Source organism: Canis lupus, chromosome 7 (genome assembly GCF_011100685.1).
Source record: "Canis lupus familiaris isolate Mischka breed German Shepherd chromosome 7, alternate assembly UU_Cfam_GSD_1.0, whole genome shotgun sequence".
NCBI classification, from domain to species: Eukaryota; Metazoa; Chordata; class Mammalia; order Carnivora; family Canidae; genus Canis; species Canis lupus.
In genome coordinates this window covers 42,925,852-42,953,261 of record NC_049228.1, presented here as the reverse complement: position 1 = coordinate 42,953,261, position 27,410 = coordinate 42,925,852, and the positions used below count along the sequence as shown (strand labels likewise).

Sequence of the window (27,410 nt, the reverse complement as noted above, 5' to 3'; positions counted from 1 at the left end):
ATTGAGCGCTTCCCTTTGGCTCAGGGTGTAATACCAGGGTCCTGGGATTGAGTCCTGCATCAGGCTCCCCTGAGGGAGCCTGCTTCTCCCTCTGTGTCTCTCTCTGCACCTCTCTTTGTGTCTCTCGTGAATAAGTAAAATCTTAGAAAAAGAAAAAAACGATAAGAAAACTAACAATGGGGCAGCCCCAGTGGTGCAGCGGTTTGGCGCCGCCTGTAGCCTGGGGTGTGATCCTGGAGACCAGGGATCGAGGCCCGCGTCGGGCTCCCTGCATGGAGCCTGCTTCTCCCTTGCCTGTGTCTCTGCCTCTCTGTATGTCTATGAATAAATAAATAAAATCTTTAAAAAAAAAAAAAAAGAAAAACTAACAATGTAAACCATCAATGAAATAAACCAAGAAAATATCCCAGAAGTGGAGAGTTTTACTTCTTTTTAAAAATTTTTAAAGGCAGAGACACAGGCAGAGGGAGAAGCAGGCTCCATGCAGGGAGCCCGATGTGGGACTCCATCCCAGGTCTCCAGGATCAGGCCCTGGGCTGAAGGTGGCGCTAAACCACTGAGCCACCGGGGCTGCCCGAGAATTTTACTTCTAACCTGAAAGACCCGCTACATGCTAAATAGCAAGGAAAAAAATAAACCCACACTACTTCAGAACACTAGAGACAAAGGAAAATCAAAATGATTTGAGAGAAGGTTCAGAGGAATCGGGATTCAGGATTCTTAGTTGCATCTACCCAGATGTCCCTATCTCAAGTGTCAGGATCCTACCCTTTTTCTTTCAGGACCCTACCCTTGACACAGGAAACCTACTGGGGCTGAGAATTGCACTTTCTCTAAAACTCTGCTACTCATACACTTCACATCTGAGCTGGTCCTCCACTCTAATGCTCACTGGTTGCAAGAGGTTAGGCTTTCCTGAAATGCTGTCAAGGGAGCCCAGTGGCTTTTGCGGTCTGCCTTTGCTTGGTGATGGGTTTTGCAGAACCCAGTGACCATTTCCCTCAGCCTCTTCTTCAGTGCTGGAGATACTGCACAAGTGCATGTCCTTCCAACCAGTCACCGCTTCCAGCTGCCCACTGCTGGCCGTTTTAATCATTGCATTATTTCAAGCTAGAGACGATCCATATTCTACCTACTACCATGATAGAGTTCTTGTCAACCAGCCCGTGAGTGATCGCCCAAATTCCGTTCTAGATTTTGTGGAACCACTCCTGACACCAACTCTTAAATTGGGTTCCCTGGGAAAAGACAAAGATGAAAAGAGACATGAGCAAGGTTTCTTGGGGGTGCTAGCACTCTCTGGGGATACAAATGCTAGGAAGTTGAAGGCAGGATGAGGCAGAGTGGGGACTGACACAAGGAAGTTGCAAGAGAAGCCTCAGCTAATGCTAAGGGGACTTTGAAGCTAGAGTGACCCTTCAGGGTTGTTCTGTATTGAGGCAAAGAGGCCAGGTCGTTGTATCCCTGCATCAACCAGTTGTTGACATGAACCCTATAGGAGAGCATGTCACCTTGGGTGAAGCCATCTTAAGCCATGGAAGGTAGTACCACGAGGGAAACAGGTGTGTGCTCTCAGCATCTGATATTCCCAGCAGCTGGGAAATGGGTGCATTGCCCCTGAATGGGCACCTGCGTGTAGAGCATTCTGATATCCACTAAACCCAGTAAAGAACTACTGCGTACAGATATGCCCACTATTGCATTAGAACCTGGGGCTTATGGGGCCCACCTCTCAAGAACCTTGTAAACTATATATAGTATCTTCATGTGTATGTTTCCACCTACCAGAAGAACATGCTCTATGGGAGAACACACACTGTATTTTGCTCACCCTGCTCCCCAGGTCTGGAATTTGACTCATAGTTGAATGAAGCTAATTGGAGGCTTGTGATAAGAAGTAGGAAGTGGTGGCTCTGTGTTATGCAGAATCAGGGTGGCAAGCATCCAGAGAAGGGGGGGGTGGGGCTCCCTGTGGGCAAAAAGTGCTCCTTTAGCCATGGCAGGGGACACAAAGCTGTAGCACTTTCTAACCAAGGTGAGCTCTGCACGAGGGAAGTGCAAGTGTTCACCGAGTGGATTTCATTTCTGCAGCTTCTGGTCGTTGGCCCAGCTTCTCTGGATGACTGTGGAACTTTGTAAGCATCCAAATGGAAGAAACACTTCGCATTCCACATGAAAAGCATTGTGCAATAGGGGATGGAGAGTCAGAAGATCTGGATTTGAATTCAGGCTTAGCCCTTAAGTAGCTGTGTGGCCTTGGAGAGTCCTGAGGGTCTCCAGTCCCTCATGAGCAGAGTGGGAGGAGTGGTGCTTCCTTCCAGGGTGGTCGAGGCCACCTGCATTGATGCAGGACACTTCCTCCTGCCCATCAGCACAGGAAGAATGACAATGGCAGACAAAGTACACAGAGCCCGGGCAAACTCCAGGCTCTGGTCGTGCACCAAGCTTGTCCTTGGACATTCTCCCATCATCTCTATGTCCTTAGCCTACACACGTGTACAGATACTGCTGTTCAAGAGCTGAGGTAATTGGTTTTAAAGTCTGTTCCTTATCTGGCAGGCACTACTCGTGTGCCTATGCAGACGGAGGGAGCAGCAGCCAGAGACAGGGTGTCCTCACCATGGCCTACAGCCACCCCCTGGCCAAAGTCAAGAGCAGGCTCCAGATCCGCAGCCACCTGGTCCGACAGTGCCTGGCAGAGTTTCTGGGAGTGTTCGTGCTCATGGTAGGCTGGGTAACTGGGGAAGGAAAGAGGGGAGGTGGGGAGAAGTTTTTGGCTCCTCTTGGTGTCTCCCTTCTTTAACTGCCTATCAATTCTCTCCCTTCCCTCCCCTCCCCTCCCCTCCCCTTCCCTTCCCTTTTCTTCATGTGAGAGACCCAGAGAGAGGCAGAGACACAGGCAGAGGGAGAAGCAGGCTCCCTGTGGGGATCCTGATGTGGGACTGGATCCCCGGACCAGGGATTATGCCCTGAGCCAAGACAGAAACTCAACCACTGAGCCACGTAGGCGTCCCTGCCCATCATTTCTCTCCCTGCCCTTGTCCCTTCCATTCCTGTCCATCTCTCATCCTCCTTCCCTGTTGTCACTCGTCCTTCACATCTCTCCTTTATTTTCCCTCCATGTGTTTTTCTCCCTTCCCTGTCGACTCCTGCTCATTCAACAACCCTGGCTGTTCCTCTGGCTTTGCCAGGTGCTCTGTCCCCCTCTGGTTGCCCGGGCTCCCTGTTCCTGGGGCTCCCTGTTCCTGGTTCTCGTTCCTCATCTTTCCTCTCCTACCAGATCCTCACTCAGGGTGCTGTGGCACAAGCTGTCACCAGTGGAGAAGGCAAAGGCAACTTCTTCACCATGTTCCTGGCTGCCTCCCTAGCTGTTACGATAGCCATCTACGTGAGTGGTAATGTTTCAGGTGAGGAGGGTGGGAACTGGTCATCCTTGGGACAGAACATGCACGTGAGTGTGGGTAGATGGCAGATCCTCCAGTGACTCATAAACATTGTCTCCTTGAGCTTGACCGGTGCCTTGGACTGGGATGACTGGGATATGCCTTGGGCTGGGTCCAGCCCCTCCCCTGTGTGTGTGTCTCCTGAACTCACTTAGGCAGAGATCTTTGGCAAAGCGTTAGGGTAAGTGCTTGCCTTCTTGTGTCCCCTGCTGAAGCCCTCTGGAGTCATCACCTGCTGGTCCCCAGACAGGTGCTATTGTCAGTGTGCCTGGCTGCAGCCCTGAGATGTGAACACTGTCTTAGGAAGATCTGGGGCTTTCTTGTGTGATCCGGTTGAGCCTCAGCTTCCTGACACATCTGCCTGAGGAGTAGGGGGGTGGCAGGGGCACCTGGCAGGCTCAGAGGAGTGTGTGACTCTTGATCTCAGGATTGTGAGTTTGAGCCCTACGCTGGGAATACTATTTTAAATAAGTAAAAAATTTTTCAAAGTCGTGAAGAGTAGCAGTAGTACCTGGTGTGTGCCTGGCAGTGGCACTTAATGGATGTTGTTTTCTTTTCTGGATCGCTAAAGGGGCCCACCTGAATCCAGCCTTCTCCCTGGCCATGTGCCTCCTGGGACGCCTCCCCTGGGCCAAGCTCCCCATTTACTGCCTGGTGCAGCTTCTGTCTGCTTTCTGTGCTTCAGGAGCCACCTATGCTCTCTATTACGGTAATGTGGTCAGGAGCATCTGCATGTGGCTAGGAGTGCCTTGCAGTGATTTTGAGCCAATGAAGATGGAAATCCTGGGTGTCCTTCTCCCCTGCAGATGCCCTACAGAACTATACAGGTGGGAACCTGACAGTGATGGGCCCCAAGGAGACGGCCTCCATATTTGCCACCTACCCTGCCCCTTATCTGTCCCTGAACAATGGCTTCCTGGATCAGGTAACTGTGAAGGGAGAGTTGGAAAAGCCCCAGTCTTTGCCTTGTCCCCTCTGGCCCTGGGGAATGTGGGGTTGGGTCTATTTCAGCACCACCCCCATTCCTGTATTGGACAAAGTCAGATGACATGGGCTGGTGGCCTAGGATGCTTGGGTGAGAAAGAACAGTTGGACCATCTGGCAGCTTATGGGGGCTCCTCTGCCTCTGTTGACCCCAAGGTTCTGGGCACAGGGATCCTGATTGTGGGGATCTTGGCCATCCTGGACACACGGAACAAAGGAGTGCCTGCGGGTCTGGAGCCTGTGGCTGTTGGGCTGCTGATCCTGGCCATTGGGCTATCCATGGGTGCCAACTGTGGGTTCCCACTCAACCCCGCCCGGGACCTGGGCCCACGGCTTTTCACCTACGTGGCCGGTTGGGGCCCTGAAGTCTTCAGGTGAGAGAGGACAGCGTCCCTCTCCAGTACCTGCACTCTCCTCCCTCTGCGAAGGGCTCTGAGTCTAGGTCCCAGCTCTCTCCTCTTGCATAGTTCTCCTGGCCTGTTAGGACAATGTCCCTCATCTAAGCCCTGGTTCTCCCTTTGCCTCTTACCTCCTACTCCCTTCCCATACAAACTGTAGAGATGGTGTTCTTGGGCATATCATATGACCTCCTTGGGCAGTAGCGACCTCATCAGCAAAATGGATATATTCAGATAATTCCCTAAGGCAAGAGGCTGGACCAGGCTCTCCTGGGGTCTCTTAAGTGCCATGCTGTTGAAGCTCCCCAGGAACTGCTTTCAAGAGTGCACTAGGTACTGCCCCCAGTCTGCCATGAAGGCTAGGGGAGCCAGCCCTGAGGTCATCTTGTGTCCTTCTCTTGTAGTGCTGGTAATGGCTGGTGGTGGGTGCCTGTAGTGGCCCCTCTGGTAGGGGCTACTCTTGGCACAGCCACATATCAGCTGCTGGTGGCTCTCCACCATTCTGAAGAGTCAGAGCCGGCTCAGGATCTAGAGTTTGCCCAACATAAAGCTTCAGACTTGGAAATTCCTGCCTCCGCTCAGTGTAAGCTATGATTCTGACATTGCAGCCCTCATCTCCCTTGTGGACACTGGAGAGGGCCAGAGACCCAGGGCTGGTGACAAGACATTCTCTGTACCAGTTCGCTCTTCAAGCCATCCTTTCCCCTGAACTGGGCAGGATACTTGGACGGGGCGGTAACCCCGCGCCAGGCCCCTCCCGCTGGCCCTCCTTGCTCCCCCCCCCCCCCCCCAGCAGGTCTTGGGACAATGATGGCTTCCGCGGACGAAGAGCCTCCCAGTGGCCGCCAAAGGGTGCACCCTGGAGGGGCCCGGGGTGGGGTGGGGGGCGGGCAGCCTCGGTGAGGGGGGCTCCTAGCCCCAAGACCTCTGCGCAGCCTCGCGGGGCAGCTCCCCAGGTGGCGAGGAGACGACCGGGAGCGCAGGGGGAGAACTGAGGCACAGCCCGGTGCCCAGACGCTCCAGCCATCCCTCCCGGAGAGGGGTGCGGTGCGCCCAGGAGTAAGGCCCTGACTCTGGGGCCGCGGGGGGGGGGGGGGGGGGGGGCGGGGGGGGCGGGGGAGGCTCGCTCTCACGCCCCTACCTGGCCGCCCTCCCGGGACCCTTTCCAGTGAATAAGAGCGCCAGGGCTCCCTTTGGGGTGCCCGGCTGGCTCAGTCGGAGGACTTGCCAGTTGATCTCGGAGGCCGTGAGTTGGAGCCCCATGTTGGGTGTGCAGATTACTTAAGTAAATGAACTTAAAAAAAAAAAACAAAAAACAAAAAACGTCTGGGCTCGTTACTCTCTGGCCGACTGGAGACGTGCGGTGAGGTGGAGGGGCCCCTGGGTGGAGGTGCCCCTGGATGAAGGGGCCGTGGGATGGAGGGGCCCCTGGGTGGAGGGGCGGTGGGATGGAGGGGCCCCTGGGTGGAGGGGCGGTGGGATGGAGGGGCCCCTGGGTGGAGGGGCCGTGGGATGGAGGGGCCCCTGGGTGGAGCGCCGTGGGATGGAGGGGCCCCTGGGTGCAGGGGCCGCGGGATGGAGGGGTCCCGGGGTGGAGGTGCTCCGGGATGGAGGTGCCGCGGGAGGGGCGGGGGCCACGGCTCGGAAGGGTTAAGACCCCCAATCCCCCGCCCCGCACAAAGATGGCGGCTCCCTCCTTCCCTCCCCCTCTCCTCCTCCCCAAAGCCCCCGCCCGCCCCCCGCCTCTGCCGCCGACTCCGTCACTTCCGCCCCGCTGCGGCCGAAACTGACACAAAGTAGCGGGCCGAGCCCCGGGGGAGCGGGGCTGCAGCTGGGGGCGGGAGCCCGGGGGAGCCGAGCCGAGCGCCCCCCGCCGCAGCCCCCGGCATGGGCTGGACGGGGCGGCCGGGGCGGGCGCCCGGCGCCGCGCGCTGAGGTGAGGCAGGGGGGCTGAAGGGAGGGGGCGGCGCGGCGGGGAGTGCCGCCCGACACTTGTAGGGTGAGGGATGCGTCTCTGGAGGGGGCCCCAGGAGGAGTCTGACCCTGACCACGGAAGGGGTACGGGATCCCATTTCCTGCCGTCCCCTTGACCTGCCAACCTTCTCTGGGAGAAGGGGTCCGTCTTCCCGGCTTAGGCTTCGGGCTGGAAGGGAGTGGGGGCCCGGCCAGAGGAGGAGCACTGCCTTCCTCCCAGAGCCGGCTATTTTTATTCTAAATGTGGCTGCAGAGGGGGCTGGGGCCGGGTGATGGGCAGGGCAACGTGGCTGGTGTGCCTAGTGTTAAAGAAACCCAGGCTGTAGGAGCCTGGGGAGAAGCGAGTGCCGTCCCCCATGTCTCCCACTCTTGCTCCCTCCCCACCAGAGCCCCAGAGGGGATGAGTTCTGGGAGCAAGTCAGCTTTCATTCTCCTCAGGGCCTTAGAAGTAAAACAACTTTCCTGATCTGTGTCCAGACTCGGGAATCCTAAGAGTGTGTGTGGTCCCTTCATTAATTCTTTCGTAGGACTCAAGCCCAGATCTTCAGGCTGGTGGTGTTTCTTGATGGACTCTCTTTTGGAGGGTGGGGCTGGCTATGGAACTTGTGGTGCCCACCCTCCCATCTTCTCCTTTAGCCTCTTCCTCCACACCCCACCCTGCTGTGACTCATGCTCTAGACTGGGTGGAGACCCTGGCCAGGGCCCCTGGAGGAGGGCTTGGCATCTCCCAAACATGGATGAAGTTTTTTCCTCCTGAGCCAGGCACCCTTGGCAAGATCAGTGTTGGGAAGGGTCGGGGAGGAAGAGGACTTCTGGCTTTCTGCCTGACCTGGGGTTCAGAAAGGGAGTCTGAGTTAGTAAAGGGATGGCTGGTGTGGGTGACAGGCTGTGGCCAGAGTCTGTAATTATAGAGGTTGGTCAGACAGGCAATCAGTATCTTTTTGGGCTGACAGGCTGGCAGGCTGTGCCTCGGAGGCCCTGGACAAGGGAACAGATGAGGGGGAAGGCTTTTCACCCAGACAGAGAAAGAGGAGGTGACAAGAGGACCCAGGGCCTGGCTGGCAATAGGGATGAGGCTCTGACCCTGTCTCCTAGGCCAGACCTTTTACCTTTTTAGGTGAAAGGGACATGGTAAGATGGAAGGAAAAACAAAGACCTGTGTGATGCTCCCTGAGCCTGTATCTACTGCCATCCTGGCGGGGCTGGGCTTGTGGGGAGGGAGAGAGAGGGTGACTCCCCAGCACAGTGGGCAAGGCCCCTCTGCTGACCCAGGAAGTGAGAGGAAGTGGTTTGGGGACCTGTTCAGGAAATGAAGCCCAGGCCTGTAGTGTGAGCTCCCCTGGAGGAGGTGAGAATGGAAGCCCCAGCAGTGTGGGATGGCAGGATTATAAGCATTTTGAGAAGGGTGGAGCTTGCCCACTGTTTCCTGAGGCTCTGCCAGGTGTTTCCTGGCTCAGGTTCCCTCCACCCTACCCTTTGGAAACTCTGCTTTCCAGTAAACACAGGCACCTCTCATGGCCACCAGGAGGGCACAGGGGAGCATCCATTGCTGCGGGGATGGGTACCCTGAGTGCTGTGCTCCTCCTGTCTGTCTGGCCATTTCTCCTTCTTGTCTGCTTCCTTCTCTGCAGGTCTTGGCTTTTGTAGACTGGCAGTTCTGACACACACGTATCCAGGGCTGAGGCCTCTGCAGAGGGGAATGAAGGGTTACCCTTGGCTTTCTGACCTCACACATATGTCACCTTCCTGCAGGGTCTCCCATGGGATTGCTGGGACCTTGCTGGGTGAGATGGCACTGTGTGCACAAAAGCGCCCCCCAGGTAAGACGGGGGCAGCGAGGGGCGGGGGGTGGGGGAAGTGGAGGCCCTGTGTCATTGAGACTGGGTGTTATACTGTGGCTCAGGGAGCTGAGGGACGGACTAGCCGCAGTGAATCTGGGGGAGGGCGGATCACAACCCTGGGGGGAGCCCGGATCACAACCCTGGGGGGAGCCCGGGGCGCCAGGGGCACCTGAACGCCTCGCCTAGGGCCTGGGGCACTGGGTTCCCACGTCTCTTCTCCTTTCTCCATCCGTGCGGCCCTCCCGCTTTCCCTGCGGGCGGGGGCGGGAGGAAAGCGGTTACCCAGACAACGCTGCCCCCCCCAGGGGCGGGGCTTCGCGGGTTTCGCCTACGCGGCGCTGGCAAGCGCGGCCCTGCGGGCGGGGGGCGGGCGGAGGGTGGAGCCGGGCCGCGGCGCTCCGGCCACTGGGCGCGCGGGCGGCGGGGTTGGGGGCGGCGGCCGCGGGCATGGCCCGGGCTGCAGGTGGGGCGCGCGCCCGACGGCCGGGGCTCCCCTGTGAGCGGCCGCGGCTGGTGCGCCTGCCCGGGGGGCTGCCGCGTCGGCGCCGCTGAGGCCGAGGACGACCGCGGACCGCCCGCTCTCCCCCGCTCAAACCGGGATCATGACGGTCCCCAAGGAGATGCCCGAGAAGTGGGCCCGGGCCGGGGCGCCCCTCTCCTGGAGCAGAAAGAAGCCCTCTTGGGGGACAGGTAACGGGAGGCGGCGCCTGGTAGCTCTCCCGAGCTCGTGCCCCCCTCCCCCAAGTTGTGTTGTCCGCAGCCTTCCCCAGCCTTCCCTGGGCCTCTCCTTGCCAGGCCCTGAGATCCTGGCTCCAGAGGATCTGCTCCCGCCTCTCTCTTGCATGGTCCTTGTTGAGGATGCTGGGGGCTCAGGCCCCAGGCCCCCCGGGGAGGTTTCTGGGAGTAAAGTGCCACGCGGGGAAGGAGCCTTGAGTAGGCAGAGGGTGCTGTTCTGAGCTCTGCAGGGGTTTTTGCAAGGCTGGTGGCAGGGGCCTGGAATCCTGCCTTTGGCTTTAGCATAGGTTGAGTGCCTTGTGTTGCCTGCCCCCCAGGAAGCCCCTCTTTTTCGGCCTGTGGCCCTTGTGACCCTCAGAGGTGGGCTGGAGGACCCTTCACAGGACAGCCCCATGTTCTGGGACATGGACTTGGTGCCTGCCGTCCCCCATCAGCGGGTGTTGAAGATGGGTGTAGCGCATCTGTCACTCAGTTAGTGGTAGTTGTTTGAGGGCGAGGTGTGCAGGTGGCCAGCCCTGTAAAGTCCACCCTGTTCCTGCCTCCTTCACTGCTGTTGCTGTCTTGGTCTGCATGACCCATATCCCTGACCCCCCCTTCTCCTGCCTGAAGACGGGCTTTGAAATAAGGTGATGTCATTGTGGGCCAGTCAGAAGGCTCTGCTGGTGACATGTGATGAGCAAAGGCTCCTGGAGGGGGTACGCACGTGGGGCTGTGAGCTGGGATGCTGCCGCAGAGCAGTTGCAGAGCACAGTGACCTGGTGACCACCGTCTTGCCACTCACCCCACCCCCAGGTTAGGAAGAGGGCAGTGCTCCAACCAGATCTGCAGGGGCTCCCAGGGGAAGGAAGGTCTATGTCTGCAGCTGCTGTTCCTCTGAGGATTCCTGAGGCCATAATGACTAAGGTGTTAATTAAAGGGGTGGGGGAGGGGATGTGAGTGCCCCTAGCAGAAGACCTTGACTTGTTGGTCTTGTCTTGTGAATGAATGCCTGCAGAGCCGATTGGCCAGGCTGGTGGTAAGAGGGAAGAACCAAGTGACACCTCACATGTGGCACCAGCTCCTTAAAATTGAGTACTCTGGAAAGGGCCAAGGGCCCTCACTGGAAACCCCACAAAATGGGTAGGCCTGACATCTTGTCAGGCCTCCTGTTTGCTCCTCCTGATTGCAGCATCGTTCTATTGCAGAAGAAGAAAGGAGGGCACGAGCCAATGACCGAGAATACAACGAGAAGTTCCAGTATGCGGTGAGTGACTGTAGCCCCCACCTGCTCCATCCTCCTGAGGGCCAGAGGGCACAGGCCCCCTTTAGGCTGGGGCCAGGGCAGGGAACCCCACCCCCCAACCGCTTTCCATACCTATTTTTTCTTACCTTCACCTGGACCCCACAAGACTGTCTTCTCTCCGCCACTTCCCCCTCCCACACCTGTGATTACTAGCTTTTAGGGGCAGAGGTTTGGGAAGTGTCGAAGCAGGGGGGCAACCTCCTCCTGGTTCTGGGTTGGGATTGGAGGCTGTCTGGTAATCTTCTCTCCCATTGTCGCAGAGTAACTGCATCAAAACCTCCAAGTACAATATTCTCACCTTCCTGCCCGTCAACCTCTTTGAGCAGTTCCAGGAAGTTGCCAATACCTACTTCCTGTTCCTTCTCATTCTGCAGGTGAGTGTCCTATAGGGAAACTTGCAACTCACGAAGCCAAGTAAAGTCTAGGAGCAAGGTCAGATTAGGGGGCTGAGGCACATGGGATGGGGCCTCAGAGCCATGCCCTCTTTTCTCTTGCAGTTGATCCCGCAGGTGTCTTCCCTGTCCTGGTTCACCACCATAGTGCCTTTGGTTCTTGTCCTTGCCATCACAGCTGTGAAAGATGCCACTGATGACTATGTGAGTGCTTCCATTCTTCCATTCCTGCACGTCTTCCTCACCCCTACTCCCAACATGCTCTCCTCTGCCTGGGACTGGTCCTTGGGGACCATGCCATCCCCCACCTGGCCCCTAGATCCGTGGCATCTTGGCCAAGGGCAGGGGGCAGAGCCACAGAAAGAGGCAATCTGTGGATAGGTGCACTGGAGATGAGGACCCAGCACACTTTGCATCCCACTGATCATCTCAGTCCCTAGGAGGGGGGGAAGGAAGGTGTCTTACTGTTCTTAGTTCTTTTCAGTTCCGCCACAAGAGTGATAACCAGGTGAATAACCGGCAGTCTCAAGTGCTCATCAATGGAAGGTGAGTATCTGTTGGGGACAGAGGGCCGCCAGGAGGAAGGGGCCCCCTGGGAACTTCTCTCTGACGGCTTCTTCTCTGTCTTCTCATTGCCTCAGCCTCCAGCAAGAGCAGTGGATGAATGTCTGTGTTGGTGATATTATCAAGCTAGAAAATAATCAGTTTGTGGCGGTAAGGGACAAGGTGGCCCTCTGGGCCTGCAAGTCTCTTCCTCTTTTTTTTTTTTTTGGCAGAGAAATAAGTCTTTCTTCATTTATTACTGTCTCATAATTATCTGTGGATTGAACTTTCTTGAGTGGGGAGCTTCTTTTTTTAAATTTAATTTTATTTATTTACTTTTTTTTTTTTTTAATTTACTTATTCATGAGAGATACAGAGAGAGAGAGGCAGAGACACAGGCAGAGGGAGAAGCAGGCTCTATGCAGGGAGCCCGACGCGGGACTTGATCCCAGGTCTCCAGGATCACACCCTGGGCTGCAGGTGGCGCTAAACCACTGCGCCACCAGGGCTGCCCTATTTATTTACTTTTTGAGAGAGAGTGCATGTGTGCGCACACGTGAAAGGGGGAGGGGCAGAGGGAGAGGAGAATCATAAGCAGTCTCCACGCTCAGTGCAGAGCCCATCACAGAGCTCTATCTCACCACCCTCAGATCACAACCTGAGCTGAAATCAAGAGTCCGATGCTTAACCGACTGAGCCCCCGAGGTGCCCTGGGTGGGAAGCCTCTGTGCCATATTAATATACCTGGGCTGGCTTCTTTCTAGCCATTCACACTTGGGACTAAGCAAACCAAGAATCCTTAGGGGAAGGAAGGATCAACAAGGAGTGCATTGCGAGTGGAGGGCTGGCTGTCAGGCTTCTCACCAGGCTTTCTCTCTAGGCGGATCTCCTCCTCCTTTGCAGCAGTGAGCCCCATGGCCTGTGTTACATAGAGACAGCAGAACTTGATGGGTGAGTGTCACAAATTTTCTGTCTCCTTAAGGGTAAAAAGCTAATTTTTTGGAAGAGATTACCAGGTCTGGGATCTCTACCTTTTGAAAAATTTAGGGATCAGAAAGGCTTTGGGTATGTGGAAGTACACTCAGTAATGAAGGTGATGCCCCAAGGTCAGGTGCTCCCAGATAGAGTCTAGAGGAAGTGAAGGGAGCCAGGACTTAGGGACGCTGTCCTTCCAGAGAGACCAACATGAAAGTGCGCCAGGCAATCCCAGTCACCTCGGAGTTGGGAGACATCAGTAGGCTCGCCAAGTTTGATGGTGAGTGATTTTGGAGAAGCGGCTTTCAGGTAGAGGAGGCGGGTTGGGTTTTGGGGTTTCAGTTGTACCTTCTCCGTTTTGCTGTGATGCAGCTCCCTGGATTTTTCTTTGTGGAGGAGTGTCAGCAATGTAAGGTGGCTACCACTACTTTTGAGTTCATGGCTGTTACAGGAGGTCTTCATGGCTGATACCTCCCTCCTTGCTGTGTGTGTTGAGAGAAATTCAGTTTATTCTTATCTGGCTCCAAATAGTGGTATATGTTAGAAGGCCAGACTATAGTGTGTATAAGAAAAACACCTCCTCCCTTCCACCCTGTTAGGTAGCCAGGTGCCCTGGTCCTTTAGTGCGTATCTGTCCACACTCTGTTTATACAGATGTGAACACCAAGCCCTGGGATCGTACTGCACCCAAATCTCTACACCTGCTTTTCCTTACCTATTAAATCCATCAGGTTATCTTGTTGCATCATGGTTTACAGAAACCTCCCTCGTTCCTTTTACTGGCTGTGTCATGTTCCTCAGAGCTGATGCGGTACAATGTTGCTTGACCATTCCATTGCCAGTTTTTTGCTGTTCAGAGAACGCTTGAGTAAACCCATTGTGACGTATGCTGTTGTTTCTGTAGAACAGAGTCCCCGCAGTGGGATCACAGGGCCGGAGGGTATGTGTACCTTTAATATCCGTTCATGCCAGCTCTTTCTTCCTGCTAAGTCACCAAACCTCAGCCCCTGGCCGTGTGCAGAGGCACCTCTCTCAGCTGTATCTTGGCTCATAGGAAGGCTGTCAGCGGCGCCTGGAATGGCAGCATTCTGTCTCCTGCTCAGGTGAGGTCGTCTGCGAGCCTCCCAACAACAAGCTGGACAAGTTCAGTGGGACCCTTTACTGGAAGGAGAGCAAGTTCCCCCTGAGCAACCAGAACATGCTCCTGCGAGGCTGCGTGCTGCGGAACACCGAGTGGTGCTTTGGGCTGGTCGTCTTTGCAGGTGAGCCTCCCAGGGCCCCAGGAATGAAGAGTGAGTGGTGGAGCCACAGCCACCCTCCGGGGAGCTGGAGGAGCCCTCTGTCCAGGCACATTTCCAGCCAGCATCACTGCTCCACCCTGAGGTCCTGCAGTCTGGTGATGGGGGTAAAAACCCAGAGGCACATTGGTGGTTTGGCTTCCCCAGCTTCTCCCATTCCTTTCTAGGTCCTGACACTAAGCTGATGCAGAACAGTGGCAGGACCAAGTTCAAGAGAACAAGTATTGATCGCCTAATGAATACACTGGTGCTCTGGGTGAGTCTCCTCCCAGGAGTCCCCGGGCAGTTCTCGTTGCTCCCACCTCCCCTCCCTGGTCAGTAGTCAGGCTGCAGGTTTTGGCAGTGAAGCCACTGACAGGTCAGCCACTCAAAGGCAGCGTTTATTTCAGGCTCCCTTGAGCCTTGGTAGATGTTATTTAAAAGAACCTTCAGAACGTGGATGAATCAAGGACTGGATGAGAGCTAAAACAGATCTTCCCTTCTCTGGATTGCAGTTATGGTGGTACTTTGCTGCAGCATGTGACCTTCTGTTTGCTTTTGGCAGGGACAAGGAGGCCTTCATGGGGATGGAGAGGGAATTAAAAGAAAAATTTCCATTTGGCAGATGGATAATGAATGGGGTCTTTTCCCCTGACTTTTTTTTTTAAGAAAGATTTTATTTATTTATTCATGAGAGACAAAGAGAGGCAGGGACACACAGGAAGAGGGAGAAGCAGGCTCCCCACAAGGAGCTTAATGTGGGACTCCATCCTGGACCCCAGGATCATGTCCTGAGCCAAAGGCAAATGCTCAACCACTGAGCCACCCAGGTGTCCCTCCCCAGACTTCTAAGAGTGGATGATTCCAAAGGAAAAGTCTCTGTTTTAGTTTTTGACCATTCCTGAATCCTTGTCTTGTTTGACTAGAAATTTGAGCTCCTTGTTGGGTTCTCCTCCTCTTGCGCCCCCACTGCCTGCTGCTGACCCCCCACATGCCAGCTTGCCAAGGTTGGGGCCAGCCCCAGCCTTAAAGGGTTTGCTGAAACCTCGCTCGCTGCCAAGGGTCGTTGAGTCTCTCATGCACAGGCTTATATCGCCCCCTGGCGGTCCTTGGGCCCCTGGGCAATTCCTGTTTGGTTACGAAGCATCCATGGTGGATGGAGCTTCAGAAACATGTCTGAAATCAGTCTCCGCTTTTTACTTTTAACCACCAGAGAATCTTCTTATGAACCTTTTTCGGGGGTTACAAGATTTAAATCTTTAAAAGAATCTTTTACGATCTTTAAAAGATGTTTTACTTTCAAATAATCTATATTTATGAAGATAAAATTTGTTTCCCAGGGTAAAAATTTTTTCTGGCAATTTGTATGAGATGGTGAACATTACAGAAACTTGGCATTTTTGTTGGCTTGTGGAGGCTCAGTTCAGGTAGATGGATGAGTTGCCTTGTCACATTGAGGGTAGCTTGCTCGCATCTCCTCTGTCTGGGAAGGGCCCCAGTGTGTCCGTTTGGAAGCTGTACAGGTGTCTGAGCTCCCACGTCACATGGTTAAGAAATGTTCAGAGCGGGATCCCTGGGTGGCGCAGCGGTTTGGCGCCTGCCTTTGGCCCAGGGCGCGATCCTGGAGACCCGGGATCGAATCCCACGTCAGGCTCCCGGTGCATGGAGCCTGCTTCTCCCTCTGCCTGTGTCTCTGCCTCTCTCTCTCTCTCTCTCTCTCTCTCTGTGACTATCCTAAATAAATAAAATATTTAAAAAAAAAAAAAAAAAAAAAAAAAAGAAATGTTCAGAGCGAGGGTCACATGATTGTTGGTCAGCTGGAACCTTTTACCAGTTCTGAGTGCTTCCCAGGAGAACATGCCAGCATTTTATTTTATTTTATTTTATTTTATTTTATTTTATTTTATTTTATTTTATTTATGTTATGTTATTTTATTTTATTTATTTTATTTTATTTTATTTTGTTTTTTATTTTATTTTATTTTATGTTATTTTATGTTATTTTACTTTTTTTTCATGCCAGCATTTTATTTATTTATTTATTTATTTATTTATTTATTTATTTATTTATTTTTTCATGCCAGCATTTTAAAGATGCCTGCGCTTTTGAGGATTTAGGGTATGAGTGCTGATCTTCAGGGGTGTGCTTGGTTTTGGGGGCTTCCTAAGTGGCAGCCTAGCCTCTGCTTCTCATTCCTCACCAGATTTTTGGATTCCTGGTGTGTATGGGGGTGATCCTGGCCATTGGCAATGCCATCTGGGAGCACGAGGTTGGGACGCGCTTCCAGGTTTACCTGCCCTGGGACGAGGCAGTGAACAGTGCCTTCTTCTCTGGCTTCCTCTCCTTTTGGTCTTACATCATCATCCTCAACACCGTTGTGCCCATATCGCTCTATGTCAGGTAAGCACTTGTTCTGCCCCGGGTCTCCCAAGGAGCCCAGGTGGTCCCTTGGCAGACTTTTCTGTGAAAACAAAACCTTTGGGCAAGAACCTGGAGCTCCTTTTTAGGCCTTAAGTATCTTGTACTCTGTTTATCTGTGTGTGGAGCAAGCTTCATCACGGTTTCCTGGCCCTTTGGACTGTATTAGAACCAAAACCATATCGATTTATGCAGTACATGTTGCTTACGTGCCAAATTTGTGCTGTGCCATCTGCAAAGACATGTTGAGGATGGGCCGCCTTCCCTCCAGGTGCTTCAGCCTCATAGAGAAATCTAAAACAAATCAGGAGCAAGTGCCCTGGGAGTCATTCTCCCTGTAGGCTAGTATGGAACATGAGGGGGTCACAGGTGTACAGGAGGGTGTCTGCCGTCACCAGCAGCGGGCTAGGAAGGAGGAGAGATGCCAACAGGGTGACACATGGTACCCCACATTCCCATTGTGACGTCACATGGGAGGCATGGAGTGGGAAGACCACCATTCCCTGGGTAGTTAATCAGGGAGGACTTCTTGGAAGAGATGACTGGGCTGGATGAAGTTGAAGGCATGGACATGGGACCCTAGGTATGGTCATTGTTTGGCAGCATCACAGAGCATGACTGGGCAGCTGAGCTGGTTCTTAATGATGCTCTGTCAGTGGACTTTGTATTTAGTAAGCCATTGAAAGATTCTTTTAAAAAAAAGTTCCAGGAATGCTTCAGGAAGTGTTGGCTGGCAGAGTGAGCAGCATGAACAGGGTCTAGGAGACACCGGGATGTCTGGGTACAGAGAATGTGAATGGGGCCTGGGCCTGTAAGCATAAGTGGGAGGGGAAAAGGGAAGACAGCCCCTTCCCTGTGTCCTTACCACATGGGAGGTGAGGGTGCCTGGTATGTGGCAAAGGAAGTCCTGTCTGGATGCTCGGGACTCTTGCCAAGGGCTCAGCGTCATTCACACAGCCTCCCCAGGTGCCCCCGTGGTCTCTCCACCACCCCACAGTCCTAGCACCCACAATGCTGGCCGCTGGCTCCCAGGCCACATGACCTTGGGAGGCCCAGGGCCACCGGAGTTCCTATCCTATCCTCATAGATGTTGTAGGGGAGGGGATGGGGGGCAGAGACTAGATTGGAGGACCTGGCGCTGGGAGACACAGGGTGGTCACTGCTGCCGTGGGTCTGCTATCTGACTTCCATCTTGGGCTTGCTGTTCATCCAGTGTCCGAGGTAGCCACTAAGCCTCTTGCCGAGTCTGATGAGGTTCCGGGCTGTGTTGGGGGTGAGCCACATACTGGGGGGAAGGTGCGGGGACCCCTCTTGGCAGCAAGCAGCATGCGGGATTCCAGGCTGCCCCTGGCTTGGTCTCCTTCCCAAGCAAGAGGACAGTGGACCTAGGCGTGGGGTCAGAGGGAAGTGCCGAGCTGGGTTGCCTGGGTTACTTCCCCCTGCGGTCAGTCCCATGTCCCCGTGTGGGGCCGCCCTGCACTGCGCCACAGGCCATGAGGGGCCAGGGCTCTCACCAGCTCTCGCTTCTCTTCCTTCCTTCACACACTTTCTCTTGTTTTCTCTGCATGGTTTCTGTGTTGTTAGTCCTGAGGTAAGACCCGGCCTGGTGCCTCGTGTGCAGCCCCCTCCCTGCTGTCCATCCCGTCTGTCTGCCTGCCCCAGGCCCCAGGCCCTCTGCACCTTCGTGTCTGGAGAGTCCCTGAGGGTCGGGCTCCGGGGCCGGAGGCACTCTCAGGGTCCCCTGGCCCTTCCCGCCCAGGTGTCCATGCCCGGGTGTCCCCTCCATCCATCCTGTCTCCCTCCCCAGGCAGGGCAGGGTGGCCTGTGGCAAAGGCCCATTGGGGGGCCCTCCTCTGCTCCTGCCTGGGCCTCACCACTGGTCCCCTGTGCAGTGTGGAAGTCATCCGCCTGGGCCACAGCTACTTCATCAATTGGGACAAGAAAATGTTTTGTGCGAAGAAGCGGACACCTGCTGAGGCACGCACCACCACCCTGAACGAGGAGCTGGGTCAGGTGGAGTATGTGTTTTCTGACAAGACGGGCACCCTCACCCAGAACATCATGGTCTTCAGCAAGTGCTCCATCAGCGGCCACAGCTACGGTAGGGCCGCGCTGACCCACGCTACCCCATTCCCCCCTGAGGGGCTCCCCCCCGAGGGGCTCCCCCCATATACAAGGGGCACCTGCGGTCACCTTGTCATTTGGGATTTGTTCCCTCCTGCTCGGGTCTGTGGGGCTGGGACCTCATGGGCTCTGTATCCCAGGGTCAGGATGCAGCGCAGAGTGCCTCCCCTTCCTCTGCTGACGCCCTGCCCCTGGTCTCAGCCCCGCAGCCGTGTAGGGCGGCATCGTGGCAAAGGGGGTGCTAGACCCTCCCCACCCTGCTGTTCAGTGCCCTTGGGAGTCTCTGGAATGTGACCGTGGTCTCCAGTGTGGCCTCGCAGCCGAGCCACGGGGTGTGTGAGGCCCAACTCCAAGGCAGACGGAGCTCCCTCAGTGCTAACCCGGGCCTGCGGCTAGCATGTGGGGTGAGGCCTACAGGGTGAGGGCATCCGAGGGGCCTGGGGTCCCAGCAGGAGAGCTGGTGGGGGTAGGGGGGGCCGTGAGTGGGGTTTTGAGGTCTGCAATGCAATCCTGTGACTGTGGCTCGGTGGTTGGGGTTGAGGGTTCCAGATGCCTGCAGGGATTCTATCCTAGAGGCTCCTCCCCAAGGCTCATAGCTCTGACGTGATGTCTCCTTCTGTCCTGGCTACGTGCAGGGGACGTGTTTGATGTCCTGGGACACAAGGCTGAATTGGGAGAGGTAAGGTCTGGCCTCCATAGTCACTCTGTGCCGACAATGCGGGGCACCCACCCAGTAACAGTGGGCATGGTAAGGAGGGGGGTGTTCTTTGATCCAGAAGTGGAGGCTGTTGGGAGAAATGTGTGTTTTCAGGAAGAACTGGTAGCAAAAGGGAGGATCTGGGGCCCGCAGAGCACAGGGTCCTGGGCTGTCCTCTGGAAGGGCAAGGAACAATAGGCAAGGACAGCCCTCCGCGGTGCAACCTGACGGCTCGGCCTCTGCTTGTTGCTCTCCTGACTTCTCTAGAGACCAGAGCCCGTCGACTTCTCCTTCAATCCCCTGGCCGACAAGAAGTTCTTATTTTGGGACTCTACACTCTTGGAGGCTGTCAAGATGGGGGACCCCCACACGCATGAGTTCTTCCGCCTCCTTTCTCTGTGTCATACTGTCATGTCAGAAGAAAAAAACGAAGGTGAGCCTAGGAGCTAGCTGGCACTGTCCCCAGTCTGGCAGGGGCTTCTTGGGCAGGACATGAGGCCCAGGCAGCTGCTAACACCGCTTGTGCCTTCCTCCCCACCCAGGGGAGCTGTACTACAAGGCTCAGTCCCCGGACGAGGGGGCCCTGGTCACCGCAGCCAGGAACTTCGGTTTTGTATTCCGCTCTCGCACCCCCAAAACCATCACTGTCCACGAGATGGGCACAGCCGTCACCTATCAGCTGCTGGCCATCCTGGACTTCAATAACATCCGCAAGCGGATGTCAGTCATCGGTGAGGCCAGGCCTGGCTGCGGGAGGTGTTTGGGGCAGCATAAAGGCCTGGGGTGGGTGAGGGGCTGGGTGGCCTTTGTTTGTGTTAGAGTGGGGGGTCTTTGCCTGCCTGAGTCTTTCTGGGTCTTTTCCCCATGCCGCGATCATAGTGCGCAATCCAGAAGGGAGGATCCGACTCTACTGCAAAGGGGCTGACACTCTCCTGCTGGACAGACTCCACCCGTCCACCCCGGAGCTGCTCAGCACCACCACGGACCACCTGAATGTAGGTGTGATGAGAGGCCTTGTGGTTCTGACCTCAGTGTCATGGGAGCTGGGGGAGACGGTGACCTTCTCGGCTCTGTCCCCAGGAGTATGCAGGGGAAGGGCTGAGGACCCTGGTTCTGGCCTACAAGGATCTGGATGAAGAGTATTATGGGGCGTGGGCCCAGAGGCGGCTGCAAGCCAGCCTGGCCCAGGACAGCCGGGAGGACAGGCTGGCCAGCGTGTACGAGGAGGTTGAGAGCGACATGGTGGTATGGGCCACACGGTGGGCCAAGGGTGGTCGTGGGGGGCTCACACCTGGGCCTCTTCTGCCTGGAACCCTTGTGGTATTTTCAGTTGCTGGGTGCAACAGCCATTGAGGACAAGCTTCAACAGGGGGTCCCGGAGACCATTGCCCTCCTGACGCTGGCCAACATCAAGATTTGGGTACTGACTGGAGATAAGCAAGGTGATTGCCCACTGGGGCAGAGGAAGCTGCATCTGGGCCCAGCCTGAGCCTAGGACCTAGGGCTGGAGGGCGTGCTGACCTCACTGTCTCTCTATTGGTAGAGACGGCCGTGAACATCGGCTATTCTTGCAAGATGCTGACGGATGACATGACAGAGGTGTTCGTGGTCACTGGCCACACTGTCCTGGAAGTACGGGAGGAGCTCAGGTAGATGGAGGCCTTGCAGGCGGACGTCCTGCGCTTCGAAGCCCCCGCTCGTCTGGAAGCCCACGGTGGCATTTCCCCTTCCCAGGAAAGCCCGGGAGAAGATGATGGATGCATCCCACTCGGTGGGAAACGGCTTCACTTGCCAGGAGAGGCGTTCGTCCGCCAAGCTCACCTCTGTCCTGGAGGCCGTGGCTGGCGAGTATGCTCTGGTCATCAATGGGCACAGCCTGGTGAGCATCCCCATGCTTCCTGCGGCACAGTCCTTCCAGAGCACGCTTCTCCCCACAGGGCCATTCGTCTTACCCTGTGCTTTCTGCCCTGACCTCAGTGGGGCCTACCCCGGGGAAGGTGGGGCTCTCTCAGGCTCTGTGTTCCAGGCCCATGCGTTGGAGGCAGACATGGAGCTGGAGTTTCTGGAGACGGCCTGTGCATGCAAAGCTGTCATCTGCTGCCGCGTGACCCCTCTGCAGAAGGCACAAGTGGTGGAGCTGGTTAAGAAACACAAGAAAGCCGTGACCCTCGCCATTGGGGATGGAGCCAACGATGTCAGCATGATCAAAAGTGAGTGTGGATTTGCAGGGCGGGGGCTGGGGAGGCTCTGCCCTGCTGGGGTGCTGGGTGTGGGATCCTCTGCGCTCTCGTCTCTGCAGCGGCTCACATTGGCGTGGGCATCAGTGGACAGGAGGGCATCCAGGCTGTGCTGGCCTCCGACTACTCCTTCTCCCAGTTCAAGTTCCTGCAGCGCCTCCTGCTGGTCCACGGGCGCTGGTCCTACCTGCGCATGTGCAAGTTCCTCTGCTATTTCTTCTACAAGAACTTTGCCTTCACCATGGTCCACTTCTGGTTTGGCTTCTTCTGCGGCTTCTCTGCCCAGGTATGGTGCCCACAGCCCACTGCTTGCCTGTCTGTGAGGGAGCAGAGACAGGCTCCAGATAATCCCTTAGGGCCCTGCATGCCCCTCAGCAGCCTTCTTTTGCCTGAAGAAGGAGTGTGTATTTACTCCTATCTTGCTCTCTGTTCTCTTCCCAGACTGTCTACGATCAGTATTTTATCACCCTTTATAACATCGTGTACACGTCCCTTCCGGTCCTAGCCATGGGGGTCTTTGACCAGGTAAGGGACATGGAGGGAGGTCGGGGGGCCTGGGGGCAGGGATGGGCTGCTCTGGGGAGGAAGCACACAGACGGGGCCCAGGCAGGCCATGCTCCACACACAGGAGGCTGTGGCTGATGCTCCGGCTCAGCTGCAGCCGCCCTGTGACTTTCCTGGTTGCTGAACAAAGATGGATGGGGGGGCTTGAGGTTGGATCTCGCTATGAAAGAATTTGGGAAGGAGGCGGCCGGGGTGGGCTGTACCTTTAGCCCTCCTGAAGCCTCCTGGCCCGCCTGGCCCCCTGCATGCAGGACGTCCCTGAGCAACGGAGCATGGAGTACCCTAAGCTGTATGAACCAGGCCAGCTGAACCTGCTCTTCAACAAACGCCAATTCTTCATCTGCATTGCCCGAGGCATCTATACCTCCGTGCTCATGTTCTTCATCCCATATGGGGTGTTTGCTGAGGCTACTCGGGATGATGGTACCCAGCTAGCTGACTACCAGTCCTTTGCAGTCACTGTGGCTACTTCATTGGTCATCGTGGTCAGCGTGCAGGTATGAGGCAGACCAGGGCCTGCCCTCCCCTGGAAGGAGTAAGCCTCCTGTCCATGCGACCACCCTGGGCACTAAGTTCTCTTCCTGTTATGAGGAAGGGTTTGGGGGGGATGCTCTTTCTGCCTGTGACACCTGCTTTTCCCAGATTGGGCTGGACACAGGCTACTGGACAGCCATCAACCACTTCTTCATCTGGGGCAGCCTAGCTGTTTACTTCGCCATCCTCTTTGCCATGCACAGCAATGGGCTCTTCGATATGTTTCCAAACCAGTTCCGGTTTGTGGGTGAGTCCCTGTGGCTTCTTCTTGAATCAGTAGGGGCTGTTCTGTGATGAAGGGAGTCAGTAGCTCATTGGCATGTTGTGAGCATTTGTTCAGCCCTCCTCTCTGTCGGGGGTTCTGCAAGTGCTGCGGGCACGTCTGGGTGTCTGTGACCCAGACCTGGCCCTCAGAGGGCTCCCACGTCCACTAAAGTGAAGAAAGTCCTGCCAGGACATGGAAGTCAGGCTCAAAGGGAGGTCAAGTGGTAGCAGACCTCATGGTCAGCAAGACGACTGGTCGGGGTAGTCAGGGACAACCCCCAGGGAGGCCGCTGCCAGCAGAGCTAGGACAAGAGTCTGATTCCAGGCCAGAGAGCTGGAAGTGTAAGTGGGCTGGATGAGAGGCTAGAAAGCCAGGGAGTGGGAGGGGTCAGAATGCCAGGCTATCAGATTTCGATTGGTTTTACTAGGAGTTTTTGTTTGTTTTGAAGAAAGAGAGAGGATTAGTTTAGAAAGATGAATCTGATGGTCATTGAGGAGCTACCGTAGTGACTGGGCTTTCAGCCCTGGTGCTGGTGGGGCTGGAGGTGGTAGAGAGGGCCACTTGGGAGGCACAGTGTGTTGGATTTAGATCTGTTTGTCCATCCATTTGGTGAGTGGTTGGCACCTGCTGTATGCCCCCCCACTGTCCTGGGTGCTGGGGATGCAGTAGTTGACAGAGCAGGCTCTCCTCGCTCTCTTTGACTTTGTATTTCAGGGAGACAGAAGGGCAGTTTATGGATTAATAGGTGAAACGTCTAGAATTAATAAGTCTTATAGGGACACCTGGGTGGCTCAGTGGTTGAACACCTGCCTTCAGCTCAGGGTGTGATCCTGGGTCCTGGGATTGAGTCCCACGTTGGGCTGCCCATAGGGAGCCTGCTTCTCCCTCTGCCTGTGTCTCTGCTGCTCTCTGTGTCTCTCACAAATAAATAAATAAAAATCTTAAAAAAAAAAAAAAGTCTTATAAAAACCATTAAGCAGGGTAGATACAGGAGAGGAGTCAGGGAAGACCCTCCGAAGAGAGAGAACTTTGGTACAGAGAAATCTGAATAAAGAGGAAGAGTGAGCCTGGAAGAGGAAGCAGTAGAGGAGCTGGGGGGGCTTGCCTAGAGGTCCCTGTGGCAGAGGAGGGGTGTGTGGAGGCGGTCCCTGCTGCAGTGAAGCGGCGTGTGGAGGCGGGACGGAGGCGGGGCCGCGGCGGCGGAGGGGCTGTGGAGGCGGGGCCGCGCCGGAGGAGGAGTGTGTGGAGGAAGTGAGGTTCTAGGCTGGAGTTCAAAGGCAGGGCCTGGCTGGTTGGTGGGGTGGGGGGTGGGGGGTAAAAAGGGGTCCAGGTCCTTAACCCCTTGTTATTCAGGGTCAGAACTTTGAATTTTAATCTGAGTATGATAGGAAGCCATTGGAGGGTAATGTGCAAGAAGTGTCGGAAATCCATCTGTGACTTTTAAAGGACACTGAGGGTTTTCTGGGTGAGACGGCTCTGAGGGCAAAGGTGGAAAGTGGTGACCAGTTTGGAGGCTCAGATGGTGACCTGGACTTGGGGTGAGGGAGGCTGGAGCTGCACCACTTCCCCCGGGGAAGTTTGGACATGGAGCCCGGTGTTGTAGGAGGAATCAGGATTGACAAGGGGGTGACGGCAGGGACATCCAGGAAAGGAGATGAGCCCGAGATCCAGGGAGTCAGACATCTGGGGAGGAGGGAGGACTTGGGTATGGAGACGGGGCTAATAGGGCGCCCCTGGTCTGCCTGTGACCCCTTGGCCACTGGCTGCTTGCGTCCCCAGGCAATGCCCAGAACACCCTGGCCCAGCCCACTGTGTGGCTGACAATCACTCTCACCACGGTCGTCTGCATCATGCCTGTTGTCGCCTTCCGGTTCCTAAAGCTGAGTCTGAAGCCTGATCTCTCTGACACGGTGAGCAGTCGGGCCAAGGGATCTGGGGGACTGGGGACCAGGACGGGATGTCGCAGGGCCGCATGGCTGCATCTTCTTGGCTGTGGGAGCCTGCGTGTTGACAGGGTCACCTGCTGTTTGTGGGCCCATCACCTGTGCGGCCCTAGTGATTCTCATCCCAGAGGCTCTGGGGTCCAGCCCATAATGTCCGCCCCATCACCATCACTGTCACCATCACCGACGTGGCCCTGTCTCCTGCGCTTCCCCCACCAGGTCCGCTATACCCAGCTGGTGAGAAAGAAGCAGAAGGCCCAGCACCGATGCCTGCGGCGGGTGGGCCGCACCAGTTCACGTCGCTCGGGCTACGCCTTCTCCCACCAGGAGGGCTTCGGGGAGCTCATTATGTCAGGCAAGAACATGCGGCTCAGCTCCTTGGCACTGGCCAGCTTTGCCACGCGCTCCAGCTCCAACTGGATAGAGAGCCTGCGCAGGAAGAAGAGTGACAGTGCCAGCAGCCCCTGCAGTGCGGCAGACAAGCCTCTCAAGGAGTGACGGTGACCGCGGGGCGGTCCAGCCGTGAGGGGCCAGCTACTTGGGACTGCAGGCCCCCAGCCATGCTCGCATCCCTCCCTGCAGACTGTCCCATCAGCATCTCCGGGCGGGGGGGCCGGGAGACAGGGGGCCCAAGGGCAGTGCAGAGGCAAGGCCAGCAGGAGCCACCTTGGGAAGGGATCAGATGTGGAATCCAAACCGGGAAGAGATTGAGATTGGTCTGCCCCTGCCCTGCCTGGAGCCCCTGGGGAGACTGTAATCTCTGTATTTTTTTACTCCCACTCCCCAGAGGGGCCAAGAGCCCCTGTTCCTGAATCACACAAGAATGTATCCTGCCGGGAAGCCAGCGGCCTGCTGGGGCCTGTGGGCCCCTCATGTTGTCTATGTCTCTCCTTGATTTGTGGTCGTGTCCAGTTTGGTTTTGTGTTTTTTATTTGGCAAGAGGAGGGGGCCTCTGAACGACTTCTGTGTTGTGGGAAGAGGAACCTGGCCCCCAGGAGCGCCCCACCAGGCTGGATGGCGGGACTTGAGATCCCGATGCTCAGGGGCACTTCCATCCAGCTGCAGAGCCCTCTATTGGGTCTGGCTGAGGTGGGATGCACTGTCCCCCTGATAGGCTGACTCCCTCCTCAGCTTGAGGGGGATGTGCTGTTCCTTCCCCTGACACAAGTATCAGTCCCTGGACCCATGAGTCCTGCTGGTTTCGGGCTCCCCGTCATTTTCACTGAGCTGGGTGTAAGATGCAGTCCAAAAAAAGAGATTCTGTTCATTTTAGATGTGGATCTGGGTTCATCAGCAGAGTGTATCTGTCTTCCCTCCTCCATTTGGCATGTTCCTGCACTGAACAAGTGGAACCCAGCCCTCCGGGCCCAGCATGGTCCAGGCAGCAGGCAGTGGTGTGGAGGAGGAGGGGGATGAGGCGAGGCAGGACCCGCTGGCTGGCTTCCATGGGGTTGGGGGCTGGGGTAGCAGTGCCTGGTAGGGTCCAATGTGGCTGTCCTTTCTCCCCACCATTTACACCCCAAATGAGGCTTCTCTTGAGTTAGTTGTTACCAGTTCAGTGTTGGTAGTATGGGGGGTGCTAAGGACTGGTACGGAGTGGGGAGAGCTGTGCAGGTGTCCTGTGGGAGCCTCCAGGGAGGTGGGCCAGGTGGGGGGGTGGGGAGAGGTGGGCAGGGGAAGCTTGACAGGGAAGTCCCTTTGGCCACACAGTTTACAAACCCAACATCATGTCTGTTTGTGTGTCTCTCAAGGTGAGAGTCTGATTTTTATACCAAAGAGGAAATGATTTTTTTTCATATTTGATTTGTCTATATTATATAAATATATAAATATATATATATATACAGCTATATATATATTATTTTTTTGGTTCTCTCTCATTTTTTAGCGAGGGAGGCAGTACCAAGTTGCATTGAGCTGTAATTAAGGAACATTCTGTATAATTTATGACACATTTCTATACTTGCAAGAATTCTATCATTTTATGGACATAAGAGAAAAAATGCCTTTTTATAAAATTCCAGTTTCTGAGAAGTGTGCAATTTGTCTCTTTTCTAATATTTAATTAAGGCTGGTGGTAAATGCAAAGACAAACTTTTTAAAGTGGAATTAAGTGGGTAGATCTATGTTGAGGTGGAGAAAATGGTCTGGCTGGTCTCTGCACACTGCCTGGGATGGAGTCTCAGTTGGACAGCGGAGCAGTGAGCAGACCTGGGCACTCTGTTTGGATGACGGCTTTCACGATTAGGGCCTCGAACTGTTTGCTTTTGCAAATAAGTCCTCCACACAGTCCTAACACAGCCAGATGGGTGGGGAAAGAACCAGGTAAATACTGTATGTTGACTTTTTACCCTGACATCGTGCTTTTCCCACTGGCACTGGCCTCCTAGCCTCGCATCTTCCTGGCTTTTCACAGAAGTGAATGTTGAGGAGCCTAAGTTAATTTCAGATTCACAGATAATGTGAACTTTGTGGCATGGAAGGGGGGCACCATGTCCCAGGATGGCTGGGGGCTGCTGCTGGTCTCCAACCACCCCCCAGCCCGGCCACCCCTGACCTGGCCAGTCTTTTCAATCACTGACTATCTTTCTTCTCTATGATGGAGTTCCGAGCAGGTACCAGGCTGGAGGGGAGATGTGGAGACAAGATGAGTGTCTTGGGGGCCAGGACAGGTGAAGCACCACACAGCCCTGAACACAGCGGGGCACCTGCCTGCAGCCTGTCCCCCGCCTCCTTCCTGAACCCCCAGGACATGGAAACAGGCCATAATTCCCTGATGTTGA

At 55.5% G+C, this 27,410-nt stretch overlaps 2 protein-coding genes and 1 long non-coding RNA gene across 10 annotated transcripts; 2 read left to right on the top strand and 1 right to left on the bottom strand.

Annotated features, from left to right (window-relative positions):
- Positions 1-524: 524 nt before the first annotated feature.
- LOC102151891 lies at positions 525-16,773 on the bottom strand. 3 transcript variants are annotated; one of them, XR_005362387.1, is made up of 4 exons: positions 16,473-16,773; positions 8,273-8,486; positions 1,832-2,738; positions 525-1,238 (listed from the first exon to the last, which is right to left on the bottom strand). It is a non-coding gene; the product is annotated as an uncharacterized LOC102151891 (long non-coding RNA). The 3 variants fall into 3 exon arrangements; XR_005362386.1 differs by lacking the exon at positions 525-1,238 and having other exon boundaries at positions 1,892-2,738; positions 8,309-8,486; positions 16,473-16,701; XR_005362388.1 differs by lacking the exon at positions 525-1,238 and having other exon boundaries at positions 1,892-2,738; positions 8,365-8,486; positions 16,473-16,696.
- On the top strand, positions 2,501-5,673 carry AQP10 (aquaporin 10). Of its 2 annotated transcripts, XM_038543235.1 has the most exons (6): positions 2,501-2,725; positions 3,281-3,407; positions 4,015-4,152; positions 4,250-4,368; positions 4,584-4,801; positions 5,230-5,664. In XM_038543235.1, the coding sequence occupies exons 1-6, from the start codon at positions 2,621-2,623 to the stop codon at positions 5,417-5,419; spliced, it is 897 nt and encodes a 298-aa protein (XP_038399163.1). In that variant the 5' UTR covers positions 2,501-2,620; the 3' UTR covers positions 5,420-5,664. The 2 variants fall into 2 exon arrangements, with proteins under 2 accessions (XP_038399163.1, XP_038399162.1); XM_038543234.1 differs by having other exon boundaries at positions 4,015-4,801; positions 5,230-5,673.
- On the top strand, positions 6,703-26,661 carry ATP8B2 (ATPase phospholipid transporting 8B2). Of its 5 annotated transcripts, XM_038543231.1 has the most exons (28): positions 6,703-6,761; positions 8,552-8,619; positions 10,560-10,618; positions 10,918-11,031; positions 11,155-11,253; positions 11,534-11,595; positions 11,691-11,763; positions 12,473-12,543; positions 12,768-12,847; positions 13,671-13,829; positions 14,033-14,121; positions 16,049-16,245; positions 18,156-18,364; positions 19,023-19,066; positions 19,352-19,517; positions 19,627-19,815; positions 19,964-20,079; positions 20,165-20,329; positions 20,415-20,526; positions 20,628-20,733; positions 20,819-20,963; positions 21,111-21,294; positions 21,384-21,607; positions 21,763-21,846; positions 22,137-22,382; positions 22,528-22,666; positions 24,464-24,594; positions 24,847-26,661. In XM_038543231.1, exons 2-28 carry the CDS (start codon positions 8,589-8,591, stop codon positions 25,123-25,125), a joined length of 3,573 nt encoding a protein of 1,190 aa, XP_038399159.1. In that variant the 5' UTR covers positions 6,703-6,761; positions 8,552-8,588; the 3' UTR covers positions 25,126-26,661. The 5 variants fall into 5 exon arrangements, with proteins under 5 accessions (XP_038399159.1, XP_038399158.1, XP_038399157.1 ...); XM_038543230.1 differs by lacking the exons at positions 6,703-6,761; positions 8,552-8,619 and adding an exon at positions 9,180-9,330; XM_038543229.1 differs by lacking the exons at positions 6,703-6,761; positions 8,552-8,619 and adding an exon at positions 9,990-10,167.
- Positions 26,662-27,410: the final 749 nt, after the last annotated feature.

Excerpts from the sequence above, each read along its gene's own strand:
- AQP10 (XM_038543234.1), top strand. The coding sequence starts at position 2,621 with ATGGCCTACAGCCACCCCCTGGCCAAAGTCAAGAGCAGGCTCCAGATC. Across the intron at positions 2,726-3,280 it reads TGGGAGTGTTCGTGCTCATG|ATCCTCACTCAGGGTGCTGT; the intron begins GTAGGCTGGGTA and ends CTCTCCTACCAG. Across the intron at positions 4,802-5,229 it reads TGGGGCCCTGAAGTCTTCAG|TGCTGGTAATGGCTGGTGGT; the intron begins GTGAGAGAGGAC and ends CTTCTCTTGTAG.
- ATP8B2 (XM_038543229.1), top strand. The coding sequence starts at position 10,005 with ATGTCATTGTGGGCCAGTCAGAAGGCTCTGCTGGTGACATGTGATGAG. Across the intron at positions 19,067-19,351 it reads ACAAGGCTGAATTGGGAGAG|AGACCAGAGCCCGTCGACTT; the intron begins GTAAGGTCTGGC and ends TGACTTCTCTAG. Across the intron at positions 22,383-22,527 it reads TCATCGTGGTCAGCGTGCAG|ATTGGGCTGGACACAGGCTA; the intron begins GTATGAGGCAGA and ends TGCTTTTCCCAG.